This window comes from Neofelis nebulosa, chromosome 3 (assembly GCF_028018385.1).
Source record: "Neofelis nebulosa isolate mNeoNeb1 chromosome 3, mNeoNeb1.pri, whole genome shotgun sequence".
Taxonomy (NCBI): domain Eukaryota; kingdom Metazoa; phylum Chordata; class Mammalia; order Carnivora; family Felidae; genus Neofelis; species Neofelis nebulosa.
Genome location: NC_080784.1, coordinates 162398693 through 162419864, shown reverse-complemented (window position 1 = coordinate 162419864; position 21172 = coordinate 162398693). Strand labels below are relative to the sequence as shown.

At 39.4% G+C, this 21172-nt stretch overlaps 1 protein-coding gene and 1 pseudogene across 8 annotated transcripts in view; one reads left to right on the top strand and one right to left on the bottom strand.

The window, feature by feature from the left end:
* Positions 1–430: 430 nt before the first annotated feature.
* On the bottom strand, positions 431–14854 carry LOC131507562 (large ribosomal subunit protein eL8-like; annotated as a pseudogene).
* A 40-nt stretch (positions 14855–14894) lies between these two features.
* Positions 14895–21172, top strand: part of EXOC1 (exocyst complex component 1) — a 62002-nt gene continuing 55724 nt past the window's right edge. For 7 of the 8 annotated variants that reach the window (XM_058722537.1, XM_058722534.1, XM_058722531.1 and 4 more), the window contains exons 1-2: positions 14895–15042; positions 19539–19672. In XM_058722537.1, coding sequence (XP_058578520.1) covers positions 19549–19672 — 124 coding nt within the window. In that variant the 5' untranslated portion in view covers positions 14895–15042; positions 19539–19548. Of the gene's footprint in view, positions 15043–15074; positions 15205–19538; positions 19673–21172 lie in introns of those variants that run through there. The other variant, XM_058722530.1, reaches the window with a different exon arrangement.

Sequence of the window (21172 nt, the reverse complement as noted above, 5' to 3'; positions counted from 1 at the left end):
CAGGATAGGCTCCTTCTGAGAGCTGAGAAGGAGGGATTTGTTCCAGGTCTCTTTCCTTGGCTTGTAGATGGCCACCTTCTCCTGGGGCCTCCACATCATCTTCCTTCTGTACACATCTGGGACTACATGGCCTCTTTTCATGAGGACAACAGTCATATTGGATTAAGGCCCGGGGTGCCTGGGTGGCTCAGTCGGTTAAGTGGCCGACTTCAGCTCAGGTCATGATCTCATGGTCCGTGAGTTCAAGCCCCGCGTTGGGGTCTGTGCTGACAGCTCAGAGCCTGGAGCCTGTTTCAGATTCTGTGTCTCCCTCTCTCTGACCCTCCCCTGTTCATGCTCTGTCTCTCCCTGTCTCAAAAATAAATAAATGTTAAAAAAAAATTTAAAAATAAATAAAAATAAAAAACATATTGGATTAAGGCCCATTCTAAGGACCTCATTTTAACTTGATTACCTCTAAAAAGGCCCTATTTCTAAATAAGGTCATATTCTGAGGTGCCTGGAGCTTAGAGCTTCAACAAATGGATTTGTTGTGTAAGGGGAGACACAAATTCAACCCCCAACACTGATGAACAGATGGCTTAAGGGGATGTGACAACTCAGTGCATTGTGGGATCCTAGAATGGATCCTGGAACAGAAAAGAGATATTGGTGGAAAAACTGGCAAAATCTGAATAAGATCTCTAATTTAGTTAGTGATATTATACTAAGGTTAATTTTTTTTGAAAGAGAACTTTTTATTACTTTTATGTACAGACAATTCAACAGCACCCACTTAGCCCAGTTTGGTGGCCAGTACTTTAGCCTTTGCCTTTTCCAACTTAGCAATTCGAGCCACTGACTTTGGACCCAGGATATTTCCTCCCCGGCAATGGTGGATCTCATCATATCTGTCATTGTAATTGGTCCTAATGGCTTCCACCAGCTTAGCCAGAGCTCTTTTGTCTTTGGAGTTTACCTGTATGAAGGCAACAGTGGTGCAGGTCTTCCTGTGGACCAGACGCCCCAGCCTGGTCTTCCCCTTGATGATGCAGTAGGGAACACCCATCTGATGACACAGGCAGGCAGAAAGACAACCAGCTCAATGGGATCCAATCATGTACAAACACTACTAGCTAAGCCTTCTTGTTTCCCACCAAGCTGGTGATGGTTTTAACCCCAGCTCGAAGGACAGGCAACCTCTGAGTGGGGACATCCCCTTTGCTGGCAGCTTTCTTCTCAGCCTGGGCCAACAATCTCTGCTTCTTCTCTTGCTTTGTCTCTGGTATGTACCTGTGGGCCAGCTTAAGCAGTTGAGTAGCTGTTTGGCATTCCAAGGCCTGGGTAAACTGGTTAATCACAGGAGGCACTTTTAGACATTTATAAAGAATAGCCCACTGCCGCTGCAGCTGGATGTAGTGGGGCCATTTGACAAAGTGGGTAAGGTCCCTTTTGGGCTGGATGTCCTGTCTGATGCCAAAATGATTGGGCTTTTTCTCCTTTTCTCAAACAGGGGATTGACCATCTTCTTGGCCTACTGCTTCTTCACAACAGCAGGGGCCAGGGCTACCTTCTTTCCCTTGACATTCTTTCCTTTTGGCATCTTGGATGGCTGGAAGAGAGAGCTAAGGTCAATTTCTTTCTTTTTTTAATTTTTTTAACATTCATTTATTTTTGAGAGAGACAGAGTGTGAGCAGGGATGGGGCAGAGAGAGAGGGAGACACAGAATCTGAAGCAAGCTCCAGGCTCTGAGCCGTCAGCACAGAGCCCGATGCGTGGCTCAAACCCACCAAACATGAGATCATGATCTGAGCAGAAGATGGATGCTCAACTGACTGAGCCACCACCCAGGTGCCCCTAAGGTTCATTTCTTAGTTCTGAGAATCGTAATATGGTTATATGAGATGTTAGCATTGGGGGAAGCTGGATAAAAAATGTGGAGCTCCCTGTACTATCTTTGCAATTTCTCAGGAAGGCTAAATGTTTTCTAAAATAAATTTTTTAAAGCCCTATATAAGTTGGTTTCTATGAAGTAGCTAAAAGATGAACAAGGCCATCATATACAGACAGCATCAAAATGTGGAAAAATGAGTTAGTGGTGTCTCACTCTCTGAAACCAAGTTACTTACTTGCCTAGTTGCATTGAAAATGGAAATACTGTCTAGCTGAGTACAACCTTGAGTACACCTTTTAGTCAAAACAGGCAGTTCAAATGATGATATGCTGGAAAAATCTCATATATCCCGTGCCAAGTCTTATGTTGTCCTTTCCAACTAATAAAAACCGATCCATATAGCTCACATGTTTGCTTCTCAGGTAAAGAGTTCAGATTGTGGTTAACAAAAGTGACCACTTCCTATATTGGAGTGATGTCTTTATGGAAGAGAATAAAGATAGTATCTTATTCACCTTTGGATTATACACAGGAGGCACTCAAGATCTATGTATTTGTTTTCTTGACATGTAATTCTTATAAAGGAATCTGACTTTTTAGGTACTTACTAAAAAGTTGATCACATTAGCATTATTTTGTTTCCTCTCTCTCCCCTTTGCTTTTTCTGTGTTCTTTTTTCCACTCTTTTTTTAGTTTAGTTCCTCATCAGGCTAAATGTCTTATTTCTCTACCCTCTGTTTTGTTTTGTTTTGTTTTGTTTTGTTTTGTTTTAGACAGTGAGAGAGAGAGAGGGAGAGAGAGAATCGGGGAGGGGGAAAAAGAAGAGAGAATCTCCAGCAGTCTCCACACTCAGGGTGGAGCTAGACATGGGGTTTGATCTCATGATCCTAGGACATGACCTGAGCCAAACTCAAGAGTCAAACACTTAACTGATTGAGGTACCCAGGCACCCCTCTCTATACTCTGTTCTTAAATATGTTTTCTTGTACTCCTCTTTACCTTAGCCACCGTAAGCAGTTTGAAACTCCCACAGCATAGTTGCCAAGACCAGCAGAGTCACCCATATGGGCATTCAGGTTGCACACCACACAAGAGCACCACATCTAAAGGGGAATTTTGGATCACTCAGCTGAGTTCTGGAGCAGTGGGGGAGGCTCCTCCTCCATAAACCCTCATGTGCACTCATGGAAATCAGTTACCTAGCACACACTCTACCCTTGACTACATTCTAAGCATCAGGAGGTAACAGCTATTTTCACACTAATGCCATATAACAAACAACTATAAATTGGAATGGCCTAAAAACAATAAGTATCCAGCTCTTTCTCATGCATTTTTAGGTTTACTGAAATTTGGCTGATCTAGGCTGGGCTTGGCTAAACGGGACTGGGTGGCATCCAACTTTAGGTTGAGTTCAGGTTTGCTCAACATCTCTCTTCCTCCTTTGACCACTGACTACCCAAAAATTTTTCTTCTTATGGTCAAAGACAGAAAAGCTTTGAAAGAAAATTTTTTTAAAGACATGTCCAATTGCACAAGCACATTTCAAAGTTCTGCTCATATAATGTCCACTAGCAAACCAAGTCAAAGCAAGTAATTAGGCCAAGTCCAAAGTCAAATTGCAGGCCAGTCTACTCCACTCACCATGAGATCATATCAAGAATATAAATGTAGGGGCGCCTGGGTGGCGCAGTCGGTTAAGCGTCCGACTTCAGCCAGGTCACGATCTCGCGGTCCGTGAGTTCGAGCCCCGCGTCCGGCTCTGGGCTGATGGCTCGGAGCCTGGAGCCTGTTTCCGACTCTGTGTCTCCCTCTCTCTCTATCCCTCCCCCGTTCATGCTCTGTCTCTCTCTGTCCCAAAAATAAATAAAATTAAAAAAAAAAAAAAAAAAAGAATATAAATGTATATAATAGGAATACAGGGGAGTAATAGATACCAATACCACAATCTAACAAACTTCTGTTGGAAGCCTGAGTCCTTCTGGCTTTGTTTCCTCACCTAGATGGATATAGGGAGGCTGGATGGAAGCACAGAATGCATTATGTCTGCCTGGGCTCTTGAAATCTCTCTCAGGAGGAGTTATTCAGGTTGTGTAATAATATACTACCTAAAATTAAAACATTTTATTTAAAAAAATTAAAAGGTGTGCTTTATTAAGTTCATACCAAGGCATTGCATGGGCAAGAGAGTGATAGCCTCACAAGGTGGATACGCCCAGTGGTCATCAGTTTTCATTCCAAGGTCCTTTAAGACATGATGAAAAGCTGTTCCTCTTTGGGTTCCTCATGGCACATAATACAGGGCCTGCCCCCACAGCTGTTTTACAAATAAAAAAGTTAGATTTCATTTTGAATACCAGATTTATTTTTTATAACAAGGAGACCTAAATTTTAAAGGTATTTCTTTTTTTTGACTTTTTTTTATTTTTGTCATACTTCCCATTTGCAAGTGATACACATTTTTTTTATCCTTAAGCAAGTAGGAAATAAGTCTATGATCTTGCAAGTCCACTAACTTGTTACCCTTGAAGGCTAGCTGTGGGAAGAACTTGGAAACTTTCAGTTCTTGAATAAGTGGAGCCAAGTCCTGATAAAAGAGAACCGATGGACACTTTGGCTACTTGTTTCCACAAACTCTGAGAATATTTCATTCATGATATGAGAGCAGCCATTTTTCCCTTCTTGGGAAAGTTTGAGCCAGGAGATTATTAATTAATATAATTATTTCTCAGATATTATATGTATGAATGCTTAAAGGGACACATTTTTTCAGTCTTATGTAGAATTTTTAATCATCCAATTCTCTATTTTTAAAAATCCTATTAGAAGAAAACATCAGTAAGAATAATGAAGATTGCTAGGGGCTGGGGGAAGAGGGTGAGGGGGAGTTATAGTTTAATGGGTACAGAGTTTTAGTTTTGCAAGATGAAAAGTTAGGGAGATGAACCTTGGTGCTGATTGCACAACAATATGAATGTACTTCATACCACTGAACTGTACACTTAAAATAGTTAAGATGGTAAATTTTATGTTAGGTACAGTTTATCACAATTTTTAAAAATTGGGGAAAAAAGAAAAACATTATTGGAAATGTTAAGAAAATGAATAATCCACTATGCTTCCAAAATTTTTCCTACCTTAAACAACTCTTAAACGAATAACCAGACAATATAAAAATCATAAACTGTACTGGGGCTCCTGAGTGGCTCAGTTGGTTAAGACTCTGACTTCAGCTCAGGTCATATCTCATGGTTCATGAGTTAGAGCCTCAAAACCGGCTCTCTGCTGTCAACGCAGAGCCCACTCTGGATCCTTTGTCTCCCGCTTTCTCTCTGCCCCTCCCCGACTAGTGCTCACACACTAGTGCTCTCTCTCAAAAACAAACACTAAAAATATATACTGTATATTTAAAAATCATAAACTTCCCTGATAAATAACACTTATAAGAATATTAAGTCAAACAAAACACTTGTAATTCTCCACCAGTACTGATATTGACAAGCTCCATTTGTTTTACTGTCAAGAAAATATAAAATACATTTTGTAGGCATCCATAGATTTCAGAAACAAATCCCTTATTTCAACCATGCTGATGGAAACTTATTTCAGGTGGGCTAACTTTTTATTGATGGCTGGTCCTAATATCAAGTTTTTGTACATTGTTCTTGTATAACCATTCCAGGCTGGACAATTCCCTGCAGGCCACATTTACTGAATCTCTCATGACAGTTGTACTTTCCTATTTCATGGTTTGACTATCCCTTTTTTGCTCACTACCAATGTTAAATATTCTGCCTGGAAGACTGAAGTTAATGTGAAAAAATAGGTAATAAACTTACTATAGAAATACTGGATTTTATATACATTTCTAAGAGGAAAAAAAGTCTTGGGGACTCATTTCATACCTCTTCTAGGAAGTCCTTGATCTCAAGGGACTTGATTAATGGTAAAAATTAATTATCTATACTCCCTGCCCCTGAATAATGATAGTAACAACAGTCTTACCTTTGTATAGTTTAAGTGCTACTTACTAGAAAGTTACTTATTGACTATTTTTAATAAAGCCTTATTACTTAGTATATATGAAAATATATATTTCCTTTGAATTTAATCCATAAAAATGATAAACAATTTAATAATGTCTTGGGATAAAGGAGGGATATAAGTTTGAAACAGATGGAGTATTCAACATTAAAACTGATTTTTAGCAAAAATGAGTATGATCAAGCCCATGTACTCATTCATATTTCCCTTAATTTGCTTATGCTTCTAGGGTGCAGGTCTAGGCTTGCCAGTGGCATTGTTTCTGAGTTCCCCAAGTGCAGAGAGAAGAAAAATCCTATGTCCATTACCTGATCTGAGTATATTAACAAAGTCATGCTAAGAATTATTTACCTCTACTTCAAGTCAAAATATGTATATTTTGGTCCATGGTGGCCAATTCCCAGAAGAGATTCAGAATTAGATGAGATGATCTCTGCATTTCTGAGAGAATTTCTCGGAATGTGTACAGGAAACTTAGCACCACGCCCTTTATTGTAATATCACCCCACAATATGTGCACTGAATAAAGCAACTGTATTTAAAAAAGCTTGAGAAGGGATACAGGAGTGCTGATGCATAGGGGCACTTGTACCCCAATGTTTATAGCAGCACTTTCAACAACAGCCAAATTATGGAAACAGCCTAAATGTCCATCAACTGACAAATGGATAAAGAAGATGTGGTTTATATATACAATGGAATACTACTTGGCAATGAGAAAGAATGAAATCTGGCCACTTGTAGCAATGTGGATGGAACTGGAGAGTGTTATGCTAAGTGAAATAAGTCAGGCAGAGAAAGATACCATATGTTTTCACTCATATGTGGATTCTGAGAAACTCAACAGAAGACCAGCGGGGAGGGGAAGGGGGAAAAAAAAGTTACAGAGAGGGAAGGAGTCAAACCATAAGAGACTCTTAAATACTGAGAACAAACTGAGGGTTGATGGGGGGTGGAGGAGAGGGGAAAGTGGGTGATGGGCATTGAGGAGGGCACCTGTTGGGATGAGCACTGGGTGTTGTATGGAAACCAATTTGACAATAAATTATATTTAATATTAAAAAATTAATGTTAAAACCTTTATAAAAAGAAAAAAAAAGCTTGAGACACAATGTGATTCTGCAAGCCAATCTTTGCCTTCCTTGTATCTGTATGTCTTACTGTATTATTTTCCTATGTTGTTCAAATGTGTATCTGTTATCTAGCTAATATTTATTTTTGATATTTATTTAATAAATGGTGATACAGGTAGTTCTCATTCTCATTTAGTGGCTCCATGACTTCCTCCTAAAGAGCTGCAAAAAAATGAAAAGTATTATCAGAGGATACTTACATCTGCTTCTAATAAAAACTAAAACAAACACCAATTACTATGTGCATAATAGTAGACACTATTCTGTCATCCTGATACTTCTAAAGCCATTTATAAAGAAAGAATCTGGAAAGTGGAGCACAGTGATTCTCATTGTTCCAAAAAAGAGAAAAAAATTACTTGGATTTCTTTGTGTTCATACTAATGGCCTGACAGCTCTGAGAAATTGTTCTTGCTTCCTTAGACAGAAATGTGCATAATTGAATCATAATAAAACAATGTTAAGAAAAAGAAAAGAGAAAAATCCAAGTAACTGACATACTAAAAGTCCCCAAATTTAGAAATAAGGAAAAAATGAAATTATATAAACTCATAGGATTTCTTCAAACATATAAAGACCTCTTGGCCTCATACTTAATCAAAATCAATCAGATTTAAATTAAGGGACAGGTGGACTGCCGTACAAGTGGGTCATGCAAAAGTTCACTTCTGTGAGATCTATGGTTTCTCACTAAACAAGGTCCACAAAGCCAGTTGTGCTATCCACTCATTGGTGTTTCATCAGGCAGAGCCCTGGAGACAGCAGCACACTTCTGTTCTTCCTCCCTCAGGGATTTTAGGCATGGAGAAAGGGATTCCCTCCTGCCTCCAAAATGTGGAAAATAAGTGCAGCTTACTCTGAGTGCTCTGAGATCATTAAGAATCCACAAGTTTCACACCTCTGCTTTATCGGAGCATAGTATCAAGGGAGGAAACAATTAACTTCAGTAATCCTGCCAATATTGTTATCATCAATATTCACTACTCTTGGCCATTTGGAAGAAACTTTTCCCTTGGAGCTTTTTAATGATAGAAAAATTATTTCATGCTATCCAAACATGAGATTGCTGATTGCCTCATATGTGATATATGTCAGTATACGTGGCCTTCCGTCTATGAAAAGGAAGCAAGATCTCGGAGCCTGAGTGACTACTGTACATTTTTTAAGAACATCAATCTACCCAATTTAATCTTCTAAATCAATGAATAACAGCTATCAGTTATTGAGTGCTTACTATGTGCCAAGCACTATGCCAAGTGCTTTATAAGAAATATCTCAGCAAATTTCATGACAGTCCCAAAAGATGGGGATTATTATTTTGAATTTACAAATGAGGAAACTGAGGCTCAGAAGAATTAAGTAATTTACCCTGTGGTCATTAAACCAGTAAAGACCAGACTTGAACCTTCTTGTGCATGACCTAGTGATGATGTATTTCCATCAGTTTATGTTGTGTCTCAGGTCCGCTTGATGCAGAGGATTATAGTAACATAAAGGGATATTCATTAAAATACTACTACTACATGCTTACTATGTGTCTTATGCTAAATCATGAATCTGTGCCTCCAGTTTCTAGTCTTAAAATGAGGATAATAAAGATTCTTACCTCACAGGACTGTTGTAAAGACTAAATTAATCAATACACGTAAAGCACTTAGAATAGTACATAGAACATAATAAGTGCATTGGTATGAGTTCTAGGAACTAGAAATACATCAGTGAACAAAAAAAATATAAAAGTCCTCACCCTCATAAAGCTTCATTCTAGAGAAAGAGAAAGTAAACAAATAACATATATGTCAGGATGTAATGTTATAGTATTCCAGGATGTAGTAAGAACCATGAAGAAAAACAAAGCAAAAATAGAAGATAAAGAATGCTAAGTTGGGATGCTATTTTAAATAGGGCTATTGTGGAAGCCCTCATTGAGGTAACATCTAAGCAAAGACTTGAAAAAGATGCAGTAATGAGCCATGCAGATATTTAATGGAAGATCATTCCAAGCAGAGGGAAAGGCAAGTGCAAAGGTCCAGTTTGCCTGGACCTTTCATGGAACAAGGAGGTCTAAGGAACTGAACTCAAGTGATCAACTGGAGTAGTCCCAGTGGACAGAGAAAGGAGCAGATACTGTAAGGTCTTGTAGGTCATTGTAAGAACTTTGGTTTTTACTCTGGAGTGACTGGATGATCCTGAGCAAAGGGTAACACAATTTGATTCATGTTTTAAAAAGGATCACTCTGGAGGCTGTGTTAAGAATAGACTGTAGGGAGATAAGGGTAGAAAACAGAGAGCATAGGAGGCTGTAAGGGACAGTTTGGACAGCAGTAATTCAGGAGAGACATGATACTGTCAATAATCAAGGAAAGAGTAGCCATGGAGATGGTGAGAAGTGGTCAGATTCTGGATGTACTTTGAAGGTAGAACCAATACAATTTCTTGAAAGATTGGATGTGGAATGTGAGAGAAAGAGAGGAGTCAAGGACTGGCCTGAACAGCTGCAAAGACAGAGATACCTTTAACCCCAATAGAGAAAACTGAGAGAGAAGCTGTGTTTATTTTTTTTTAATCTTTTATTTATTTTTGAGAGAGAGAGAGAGAATGAGCAGGGGAGGGGCAGAGAGAGAGGGAGACACAGAATCCGAAGCAGACTCCAGGGTCTGAACTGTCAGCACAGAACCCGACGCAGGGCTCCAACCCATGAACCTTGAGATCACGACGCGAGCTGAAGTCAGACACTTAACTGACAGAGCTATCCTACCCAGGCATCCAAGAAAAGTTGTGTTTAGAAAGCTTTTGTGCATCATTTTAAATCCTTCCAGCCTCACCCTCTATTCTAAGTATTGGGCAGTAACCAGTTCTATTCAGATATCAACCACCTTCTCTCGAGAGCAATATAACAACATCTTGTCTCTCTCACTCTTTGCTTATAGTATGGGAAACCTGAAGAAACCAGCCCTCCACACCCACGTGCAACTAGAAGCATGTAGTGCAATCATGACCAATGGTAGACAGGAAGTGATGGATAAATGTTTTCCTCTTTCTTCTTCATTCCTGTGAGGAATTCTGAAAGACATCCCATAAGTGCCTTCTGGCTGCTCAGAAGGTACCATGGGATCAATCAAAGTTGTCCATGGTATAGGTCACCTCAATAATACTATTTTTTCCTCTTTCTCTATTTTATTTCCCTTGTGCCCTCATTCTATTCCTTGAACTCATATTCTCAAATAAACCACAAGCATGGATGCCTCTGTCTTAGTCTCTGCTTTCAGAGGAACCCTGGGCACTACAACTGGCTCTAGAAAGGAAACTGTCAGTATGGGATTTTGGGGCTGATCCTACATCACTGATCTCGAGACAATAAGGGCCCCTGCTGGTAGTAAGTGGTTGGTGGTAAATTTAAAGTGGTGATAACCCCTTGGCATATAGTAACATCACAATTACCAAGACTCTCAACTGTAGTAGATTGGAATAAGGTGCAGACAGAAGATGAAGCATTGGATTATGTGGTAGATATGGTATTTCAGCATTATGAAAGCAATACTAATTATAAGATGGGCTGATGTCTGCTAACAGCTTTGGAGATCTTAACAAAAGAAAATGACAGGGAGTATTCAGTCAATCATGGCACACTGTGAAAGCCACAAGGCCCCTAGGGCCGTGTAGCCACAAAGCAGACGTGCTAAACATCAGCTCCCACATATAATCATAAGGGTGGCAGAGCTACAAAGAAGTCTTAGTGCACAGCCTTAAAACATCACTCATGTCAAAGCCAAAGCCCTAATAAGAAAATAATGGAATCCTGAGATCTAGAATGAGGACATTTGTGTGGACATGCTTTATACTCTTAAACCTTCAGATTTTTTGTTATCTTCTGTGCCAAAAGTCTCCTTTCTCTTGATAAAGGAGAGAAGCCTTTCCTTGTCCAGAAATGCTGCAAAGAATATATCTGATGTAAGTGCCTCCTAATATAACCTTATTTCCCTCAGTATCCACACCACTACCCTCATTACCTCAAGCCTGTAACCACAGTCAGATCTCAGCACATCCTTTGTACGGGGTTGCAGTCTCTGCTCTAGGAAGAACTAGACCAGGTTTTCTCAATCTCAGCATTTATGACATTTGGGCTGGACAATTCTTTGTTGTGGAAGACTGTTCTGTGTGTTGTACACTGTTTACAGCATCCCTGGCATCTACCCACTAGATGCTAGTAGAATCCTCCCAGTAATGACAACCAAAAATTTCTCCAGACATTACCGAATGTCCCCTAGGGGTCAAAATCACCCCAGGGTAGAACTACTGAACTAGACTACATTATAAGGAGTTGCAGAACTGCTAACACATACCAATATGAACTGGAGGGATATCTGTGAGAGTGAATATTTAGAGTGCTAAGCCAGAGGGATCAGGTTATAAGGCTGTATATGGGAGAATGTATGACATTGGGCTATTCACCTATGATTCTGGATTTAATGTTTTGGCAAGGACATCCGGAGTCAGTTCTAATACACAACCTTGATGTCTCCCTTAAAGCTTTGATATGATGATGGCCTGTGCTAAATGAGATGTTATAACAATTTTGAATGCGTATGGAGAAAGGAATCAGAGGACAAAGAAACAGAAAGATCAGATATGACTTCACCACATGAGACTAAAGAACCATCACTAAAATACCTTTCTTAGAAGGGTTGGATCTAAAGAACAAAAGAACAAAAGAATCTTCCCAGCTGCCAGAACCTAGGAGAGTGTTCTTCCTTGTTTGCTTTATATAGATAGAGAAATGACCTGAAATACAAATCTTTACAGATGTCTAGGTTTTTCTGTCTTGCTTGCAGTGACTCTGCCAACATTCCACAATCACCAGAATTATTAAAACATTCCTGATCAACATTATCTCAACTAAAGAATCCATTTCATGGTCAAAAAAACCTCAAACAACAAAAAACAAACAAACAAAAGAAAACAAAACAAAAACAAAAACCCAAAAAACAAAAAACCGCCAAGTGACAATATACACATGACCATGGAATCCACTGATATTGCAATATCCCTCATCACTCAGAAGAAGCCAGGCTCATAAAAATGGTGGAATAGCTTGCTACAAATCCAGTTAATGTTCTTTTTGGGATTGAGGTGTTGTCCTACAAGATGTGGTAAATGCTCAAAACCAAACGATAAAGAGTATCCCTAACAGCTAAAGACATGGCTCCAGAAACCAGGAACTGGAGCAGGATTGGTCCATTTTATCAGTGACTCACCTACAGATTTATGTTTCTTGAATCTCAAATTTAGGTTTTGCTAGATAATAATAATTAGTTCTCTAGGGGTTGGGAGAGGGATATTTCCACCAGAATACATAACATGGAATAGAGTGAACTTGAAACTCCCACTATTACTGGGTCACTTTGGGCTCCATTCTTGCCTTCAGTAGACAGTTTGAGACTCATTTCATGAAAATTCTCAGAAGGTCCTAAGAGATCAAGAAAACATTCAAGTATGGTGATGACCAATTAAATAACACACCATTATATTGCCTCTCCCTCTTCCTTGTTTTATTTACCCCTCCTCTTCTCTTAGTCTTGCTCCCTGGGGTCAAAGCCCCAAATAAACTACTATACACAAACCTTTGTTTCAGCCTCTATTTTGGGGAACTCCAAGAGGGGAGAGAGGAGAATTTAATTTTTGGACCCAGAAATTTGAAATGCTTGACAGATATGCAAGTAGAAATGTTGGGGAAGCAGTATACATAAATCTGGAGTTTAGGGAATAAGTCCAGACTTCTGAAATGCAGTTCACTTCCCAACTTTCAAGAGGGCCATAAACATACAGGTTAAAAAAAAAAAAAGCATATTTTGCAGGACAAAATAGTACATGTGATTCTCACATAAATAGTGGCCACAGTAAGAGTTCCAGTACTGAACACAAAGGGCCAAATGGATCTTTTTAAAGATAGGACCAGGGGTGTCCAGGTGGCTCAGTCGGTTAAACATCTGACTCTTGACCATCTGATTTTGGCTCAGGTCATGATCTCATGGTTCGAGATCAAGCCCCGCATCCAGCTCTGTGCTGATGGCATGGAGCCCGCTTAGGATTCTGTCTCTCCCTCTCTCTCTGCCCCTCTCCTGCTCATGTTCTACCTCTCTCTCTCTCTCTCTCTCTCAATTAATTAATTAATTAATTAAACATTAAAATTTTTTAAATAAAAAATAAAGATAGGACTAGACAGATTCTGCTCTTAGAAGGAAAATCATTCAATGAAATTGAAAAGCATTCTAAGTAGCATTAACTTGAGCATATTAATGTCAGTAGCAAATAGGTCATTACTAATTCTGATTTTTTCCACCAAATTATATATTCAGATACACACTGAAAGATACTTTGCACCTTATTTGTTCCTTTCTCAATGAATCCATAGTCGACAGAGTGAATCACTTTTTTGTAGTTCCACGGTAGTCTCATTTTTCTATCTCTGTTGTGGGATTTACCTCACCAAACTGTACTTTATCCATGTATTTAATTCTGCTTTCCCAATGAAAGTGTGCCCTCTTCTGAATGGGATCCCTGTTTTTGGATCTCCAGCACCTGACACAGTGCCTGACATAGAGGTGGCACTGTTTGTCAAATAGATGAACGTAGGCATGAATGGATTCCTGTGGAACACTTGCAAAGGACTGTGTTGAGCAGGAGCAAAGAAATCACACCTTTAAATTCTCAGCACACTTATCTGACCTGTACATTTCTTTGGTCACTTATTTTGTGTCTTATTTTATATGTATTTGTTGTACCTACCAAACTGTGAACTTCTTCAGGGTAGGATTCATGTCTGCATCACTTCTGCACCTGTATCAAGGTGCCTGGCATAAAATAAGTGCCAGGAACATAGAACATGAATTACTTGCTTTGCAACCAGCAACCTTGGCATCATTTGTGCTTCTCAAACTTATATGCGCACAAGTGTCATCTTGTTAAGATGCAGATCCGAATTTAAAAGATTTGAAGTGAGCCAGAGAGGCTGCAGTATCTAAAAAGCCCTCAGCTGATGCCCAAGCAGCTGGTCTGAGGACCACACTTTGACTATTAATCTCACTACATCAATGGTTCTGGACTGTAGTTGCATATTAGGACCTTTTTGGAAGATATTTAAAGTAGAAAGAAAAGAAAAGAAAAGAAAAGAAAAGAAAAGAAAGAAAAGAAAGAAAGAGAAAGAAAGAAAGAAAAGGAAAAGAAAAAAGAAAAACTGAAAAAAAAAGTACTGAAGTCTGGGTCTCACCCCTCAAAAATTATTTTTTTTTAATTTTTTTAATGTTTATTTATTTTTGAGGGAGAGAGAGACAGGCAGAGCGTGAAGTGAGGGCGGGGGTCCAGAGAGAGGGAGAAACAGAACTTGAAGCAGGCTCCAGGCTCCGAGCTGTCAGCACAGAGCCCAACGCAGGGCTCGAACTCAGGAACCAGCCGTGAGATCATGACCTGAGCCAAAGTCAGACGCTTAACCGACTAAGTCACCCAGGTGGCCCCCCTCAAAAATTCTGATTTAGTTTATTTACAGTCTCCATGCTATAAGTAGCAAGGATCTAGAGTTAACAGAGCTTTACATATACAAACAGGAAAACAATCAGAACTCTTCTTAAATTAAGTTGCGGAGAATACCTGAATAACTCTTTTAAGGAAAGTAATGTCACACAATCCCAAATTCCGAAGTGTCGTCAGTCTCCGAGCGACAGAGACCCCGCCCCTGCCAGTCCTTGATACGCCCCTCCAGCGAGACTTTGCCCCGCCTCACCACGCCCATCATCGCCTGGCCTTCCTTCTCTACGGGGTCGACTTCCGGCGTGGTTTGTCACGTGCCCGGAAGTGGGAAGTGGTGGCGGAACGGCTGCTCCCTGGTCACGGCTAAATTGACGGGCTCATCCTAGTAGCGGTGGCCGTCGGGGCCTTGTCCTGTCTCCGTCTTGGAGGACCCGCCTCGGCACAGCCGGGCTCGGTCCAGCCTTGTGGTAAGCCCTGGGCCGCGGCTGCCCGGTAGTTCCGTCGGCGCGGAGAGACTAGCAGACAGGCGGGCGCCAAGGTCTGAGGCAGCGTTTCAGCCCAGCTGTTGGCTCCGCGTCCGGGGTCGGGTACCTCTCACTCCTCTGGCCTGCCTTTCGCCCCGTGTCTGGGTAAGGCGCAAAGCCCGCTAGGAGCATCCACCAACTCCCTGCTGCCCTGCGGGCTAACCGCAATCCTCAACACATCCCTTCCTGGTTTCATCCATAAGAACCAGATTTCATTTGTGCAAAACGGCCGTGATCGTTTGTGTTTTGGCGTGGACCAGGAGAGGAGGGCGTAACAGTGCCTTCTTTGTCCAAATACACATTTCTTCTAAATCTTTAAGACGCATTCCCCTGTCTCTATGCACAGTTTTCTGGATGACAATGCCTCCGTTTGCTGTGTTGTCTCGATAGCGTACGGGGCGCAACCCACGCGGGCACTCACATTGACAAACTCTTTGCCACGCTGTGTAATGGTCCAACTGAGTTTAAGGAAACAAGAACCAACACAGTAAGCAGTGGCTGACTGCTTCTGGAACGTGATCAGACGTGGATTCTTTTTTTTTTTTTTTTTTTTAATTTTTTTTTTTTTACATTTATTTATTTTTGAGAGACAGAGACAGCGTGAGCAGGGAGGGGAGGGGCAGAGAGAGAGAGTGAGACACAGAATCAGAAGCAGCAGGCTCCAGGCTCCGAGCTGTCAGCACAGAGCCTGATGCGGAGCTTGAACCCACTAACCGTGAGATCATGACCTGAGCTGAAGTCAGAAGCTCAACTGACTGAGCCACCCAGGTGCCCTGAGACGTGGATTCTTAAACCTGGAAAATAGCTTTAGAGGATTTCTAGTGATTTATTCCCTGACTTACACGAAAATACTCTAAAGACTCGACCCTTAGGATGTAAATGCCACGAAGGCACGGCTGTTCTTGTCTTCGTGAACATGTCTGTCATACTCGCTTCTAATCTGGAACACTGCATTGCCCTTAGTAGGCATCACTATTTGCTGAATAAATAAGGGTGCCATAGTGCTTTTCATTATGCCTAGCTCCTTTATGAGGTATAACCAGTCCTCTCTTGCTTTACACTTACCTTACACTCAGTTGTTGATTTTGTCCAAAGAGGGATGGTGTGGTAAACGTTGGCCACTATCAGCCACTCATTTGACCAGTTTTTATTATTCAGTTCAGGTTATCTCAAGAGGTACTTGCTGACTACGTAAGAAAGAACACAGAACCTTGCTGGAGCACCTCTTCCTCTCTCTTTCAAGAGAGTTCTTGAGATCTCTAAGCTTATGATCTCATGGACCAATTGGACTGCAAGTGCCTGATTGTTTAGTAAATAGGGAAGTTCCTTAGCAATTGAAAGGAGATCAATTTGGATTAAGATGTTTATTGAATCAATTTCATATAAACCATGAAGTGTAATTAGGGTTTGGTTAGATGATATTCCCTGCACGGAAAAGCACCTAAGCAAAGATTTAAAGACTGCACTGAGCAGAGGGCTTGGAGTGGAAGATTTGTATATGGGAACCTTAGGAAAATGTTGAGCGGTGGCATGTTGTGATGAAAGCTATGTTTTTTGTTTTTGTTTTTTTTTTTTTTATGAAAGCTATGTTTTAATATTATTTGTTTATCAAGGGTTTGGAGATTGCGGAAGCTTGCAAAGAGATAACCAGATACTGAATTGTTAAATGGACTTGGTTGATGTGAACCTGGATTAGTGTGTTAGCAGTGGGAACAGAAAGGAAGGGTAAATTATATATAGATGAGAAATCAGCAGAATGTGGCAGCAGATTTCGTGCTGACAATGGAGGAGGATAATCAAATATGACAGATTTTGAACCTGGACATTTGCTCACAAATGTGAGTTGGAAAGGGAAATCTTAGGAAAACTATAGTTGTCATGTTATTTGGTGCTATCATTTTGCTTAATTTTGAAATGCCTGCTAGGTCTTTGCCAAGTTCTAGGAATACACAGATGAATAAGGTATGATCTTTTCCTACAAAGAGCTACCTTTAATGTGGGAGAGAATTCAACTAACTAGAAATTATGGTTTGTAAGTGCTATGTTAGCTGAGTAGAGGGGAAGTGTTTGAGAAATATAAAAGGAATTATTCTTCTTGTATGTGTGATTATTTCACAGAAGAGGTGACATTTTAGCAGGATCTTGGAATAATGGGTTGGAATATTTAGGGGGAAAAGAATACCAGGAAAAGGAAATTGCACGAACAAAGCCCAGAGATAGAAATGTAAAGTGGTCGTTATGCAGTGTATCTTGGACATCGGGTGGAGTAGAGCTTTTAATGCAGTGTCTAGGCCCTAGAACATATTAAGTGATTAGTAACATGGACACAAATTTTTTGCAATAGGTGGAATAGAGGTTAGGATGGGTGAAGATGTAATGAGATGGAGAAGAAAACAATTGGGGAAAATTGGCTTCTATAGCCTCTGCAGGGTAGATGGTGACATCATTTGCAGAGAAGGTGGAGGCTGACAGTAGAGTTGAGAATTGAAGAAGGTGAATAAAGATTTGCAGCACACTGATGGGGAGTAGGAAGGGGTCCTCAAAGGAAGTGTTAAAGGATTGTGGAGCAACACTGAAAGTCTAGCTTTGACTGGATTTAGATACTTGTAATGAATGCAGTGAACATGGACATATGGCCTTCTTGAGTGGTATATGTATCCCATGAGAAGTGGAGAAAAATACAGTTCATGGAAATTGATAAAACATGGTGAACAAGTCCACAGAGTAAGATAATTGAAGGAGACAGTGTGGGTGAATGCTACCTGCAGGCTAAGTGGAAAAGAAATTAAGCTTGGAGAGGCCAGGTAGATGATAACAGGAAGGAGAGGTAGGTCAGAAGACTAAAGGCTAAGATGAGGTGAAAAAGGAATGAAAGTTGGAAAATGTGATTTTTTGTGAGAAAAGCAATTTTCTGAGTTGGAGCAGAGATCAGTTTCACAGATTGAGTAAAGTATAGGTGATAACCTAGTTTCCAAAAATGGCATCATATTGTAAAAATTCATTCTGTGTCATTTATTTCAAACTCATAATTTCTTCATTTTCCCATATAAAGGGTGTGCGAAGTTAATTTCCTAAGCAAGCTTACCTGTATGAAGTATTACACATTTACATTGGAAATAGTAATATATACACAAATATATATATTTCAAAATAAAGTTGAAAATACATTTTTTAAAATATCTAACTTAAGTTGATATTTGCAAAAAGACATTGAGTTAAGTGAGAAAAAGGAGGTAAGTGGAAACCTATTTCTTTATGATAGCTTTATTGAGATATAATTCATATGCCATAAAATTCACCCACCTAAGCATATAATTCAGTAGTTTTTAGTATATTCACAAGGTTATATAACCATCAGTACTAATTCAAGAACATTTTCATCACCCAAAAGAAACTCCTTTCTCGTTAACAGTCACTCCCCATTTCTCCTTGCTCCTACCCCTAGCAACCATAAATCATTCTGTCTTTATGGGTTTGTCTACTCTGAACATTTCATGCAAACAGAATCATAAAATATGTGGTCTTTTAACTGGCTTCTTGCACTTAGCATAATATTTTCAAGTTTCATCAGTGTCGTAGCATGTATCAGTATTTCATTTCTTTTTAATGACCAAATAACACTCCAATGTGTAGATATTCATTTTGTTGTATCAGTTCATTAGTTGGTGGATATTTGAGTTGTTTCTATGTTTTGTCTATTGCGAATAATACTGCTATGAACATATATGTACAACATTTTGTGTGGATGTATATTTTCAGTTCTCTTGAGTATATACCTAGGAGTGGAATTGTTGGATCATATCGTAATTTTACATTTAACTTTTTGAGGCACTGCCAAACTGTTTTCCAAAGTGGCTGCACCATTTTACAATCACCAACAATGTACGAAAGAGTTCCTTTTTCTCCACATCTTTACCAACACTTGTATTTTTAATTTTAGCCATTCTGGTGGGTATAAAGTGGTAGGTAGATACATATTTGATTTTGGTTTGCATTTACCTAGTGGTTAATGATGCTGAGCATCTTTTCTTGTGCTTATTGGCCATTTGTGTATTTTCTTGGGAGAAATGTCTATTCAGATCCTTTGCTCAGTTTTTAATTGGGTTATTTGGTTTTTTTATTGAGTTATAAGAGCTCTTTATATAGAAAATTTATATTCAAAAATTGAGCATGGGTTTTTTCCTTAAAAAAATTTTTTTTGTATCATAGTATTTGCTAAGCACTTCTAAAGATTTTAAAGTTTGATAACACTGGTTCTCTAATTTCCTTTCCAAACATAAAGCTTTTTATTTTTATGGTATAGATATGTTGATGTATTAAATCATTCTTCCTATGCTTATTAGCTATAAATAAGATCATTTTTTAAATTACAAATGGGACAATGAAGGACAGAATGATTTTGAGAATAAGCTTAATATCTATACTCTCAATTTTTTTAGCTGATTAAAAATGACAGCAATCAAGCATGCGTTACAAAGAGATATTTTTACACCAAATGATGAACGCCTGCTGAGTATTGTCAATGTCTGCAAAGCAGGAAAAAAGAAAAAGAACTGTTTTCTGTGTGCCACAGGTGGGTATTTAGTAAGAAAAAGCTCTTGTTTGGCATTCTTTTATTGTTTTAGTCCCTAGGGGACTTTTCCTCCTTGTTTTTAAAATTCTCGTTGTCTCTATAATTGGAAAAACTGTTGGGCCAACAAATTCATTTTTTTAAATTGTCTTTAATTAAGGGGTGCCTGGGTGGTTCAGTCAGTTAAACATCTGACTCTTGATTTCGGCCCATGTCATGACCTCACACTTCATGAGATCGAGTTGAGTCGGGCTCTGCACTGACAGCACCAAGCCTGTTGGGATTCTCTGTCTACCTCTCTCTCTGTTCCTCCCTCCCTTGCTGCCCCTCACTGCCTCTCACTACCCCCCCTCTCAAAATAAATAAATAACTTTTAAAAAAATTGTCTTTAATTAAATATTGAGTAGATACCAAAAAATCTATGCCATATATGTAAGGTGTGAAGACTAGCCATACAGTGAACACGTGTGCTCACTACCCAGTATAAGAAGAATATTACCATTACCTTTGAAGTGTCCTGTGTGCCCTTTCCATTAAAAAAAGGGAGAGAGAGAGAGAGAGAGAGAGCGCGCACATGAGCTGGAGAGGGGCAGAGAGAGAGAGGGAGAGAATCCTAAGCAGGCTCCAAACTGTCAGTGCAGAGCCCAATGTGGGGCTCAAACCCATGAAACTATGAGATTATGACCTGAGCTGAAACTATGAATCCAATGCTTAATCGACTGAGCCACCCGGGCATCCCCTGTGTGCCTTTTCCTAATCCCATTCCCTTTCCTCACTTATTAAGAGGTAACTGGTATCCTGAATTTTGGTTTAGTCTTTCCTTGCTTTTCTTTATCATTTTACTATCTGTCTGTATTTGTTTGTAATCTCAGATAACATATTGTTTAGTTTTGCATTTCTTTGAAATTTGCATGAATTGAATCCTAGTGCATATATTCTTTTGTGACTTTTTCCATTCAACATTGTGTTCATGTTCATGACTTTTATTTCCGTTCTTTCATATAACCATAATTCTTTGATTTTCACTCCTATGAGTGTTCTACTCTATGAGAGTACCATTTATTTACACATCCTACTAGTGATAAACATTAGGTTTGTTTTCAGGTTTTACTGTTTAGACAGCCCTTCTGTGAGCATCTTTGTCCTTGTCTCTTAGTGTATACAGCCAAGAAGTTTCTAGGGTAGATACCTAAATGTGTGATTGTTGGATTATAGGTATGTGAATGCTCAACACTACTGTACTACCAGATTTTTTTCAAAAGTAGTACACTGGCTTTCAATCCCACAAGCAGTGTGTATTTTGTGTTCTTTCCCCACATCCTAGCCAAAACTTGGCTTTGACAGACTGAAGCGTGTGAAATATCTCATTGTGGTTTGAAATTTCATTTCCCTGTTAATAATGAATTGATGAATTAAATCTTTTCATGAGTTTATTGGCCACTTACTTTCCTTGTTTTAGAAATTTGTCTTAAAGACTTTTGCTCATTTCTCTCTTGTGTTGGT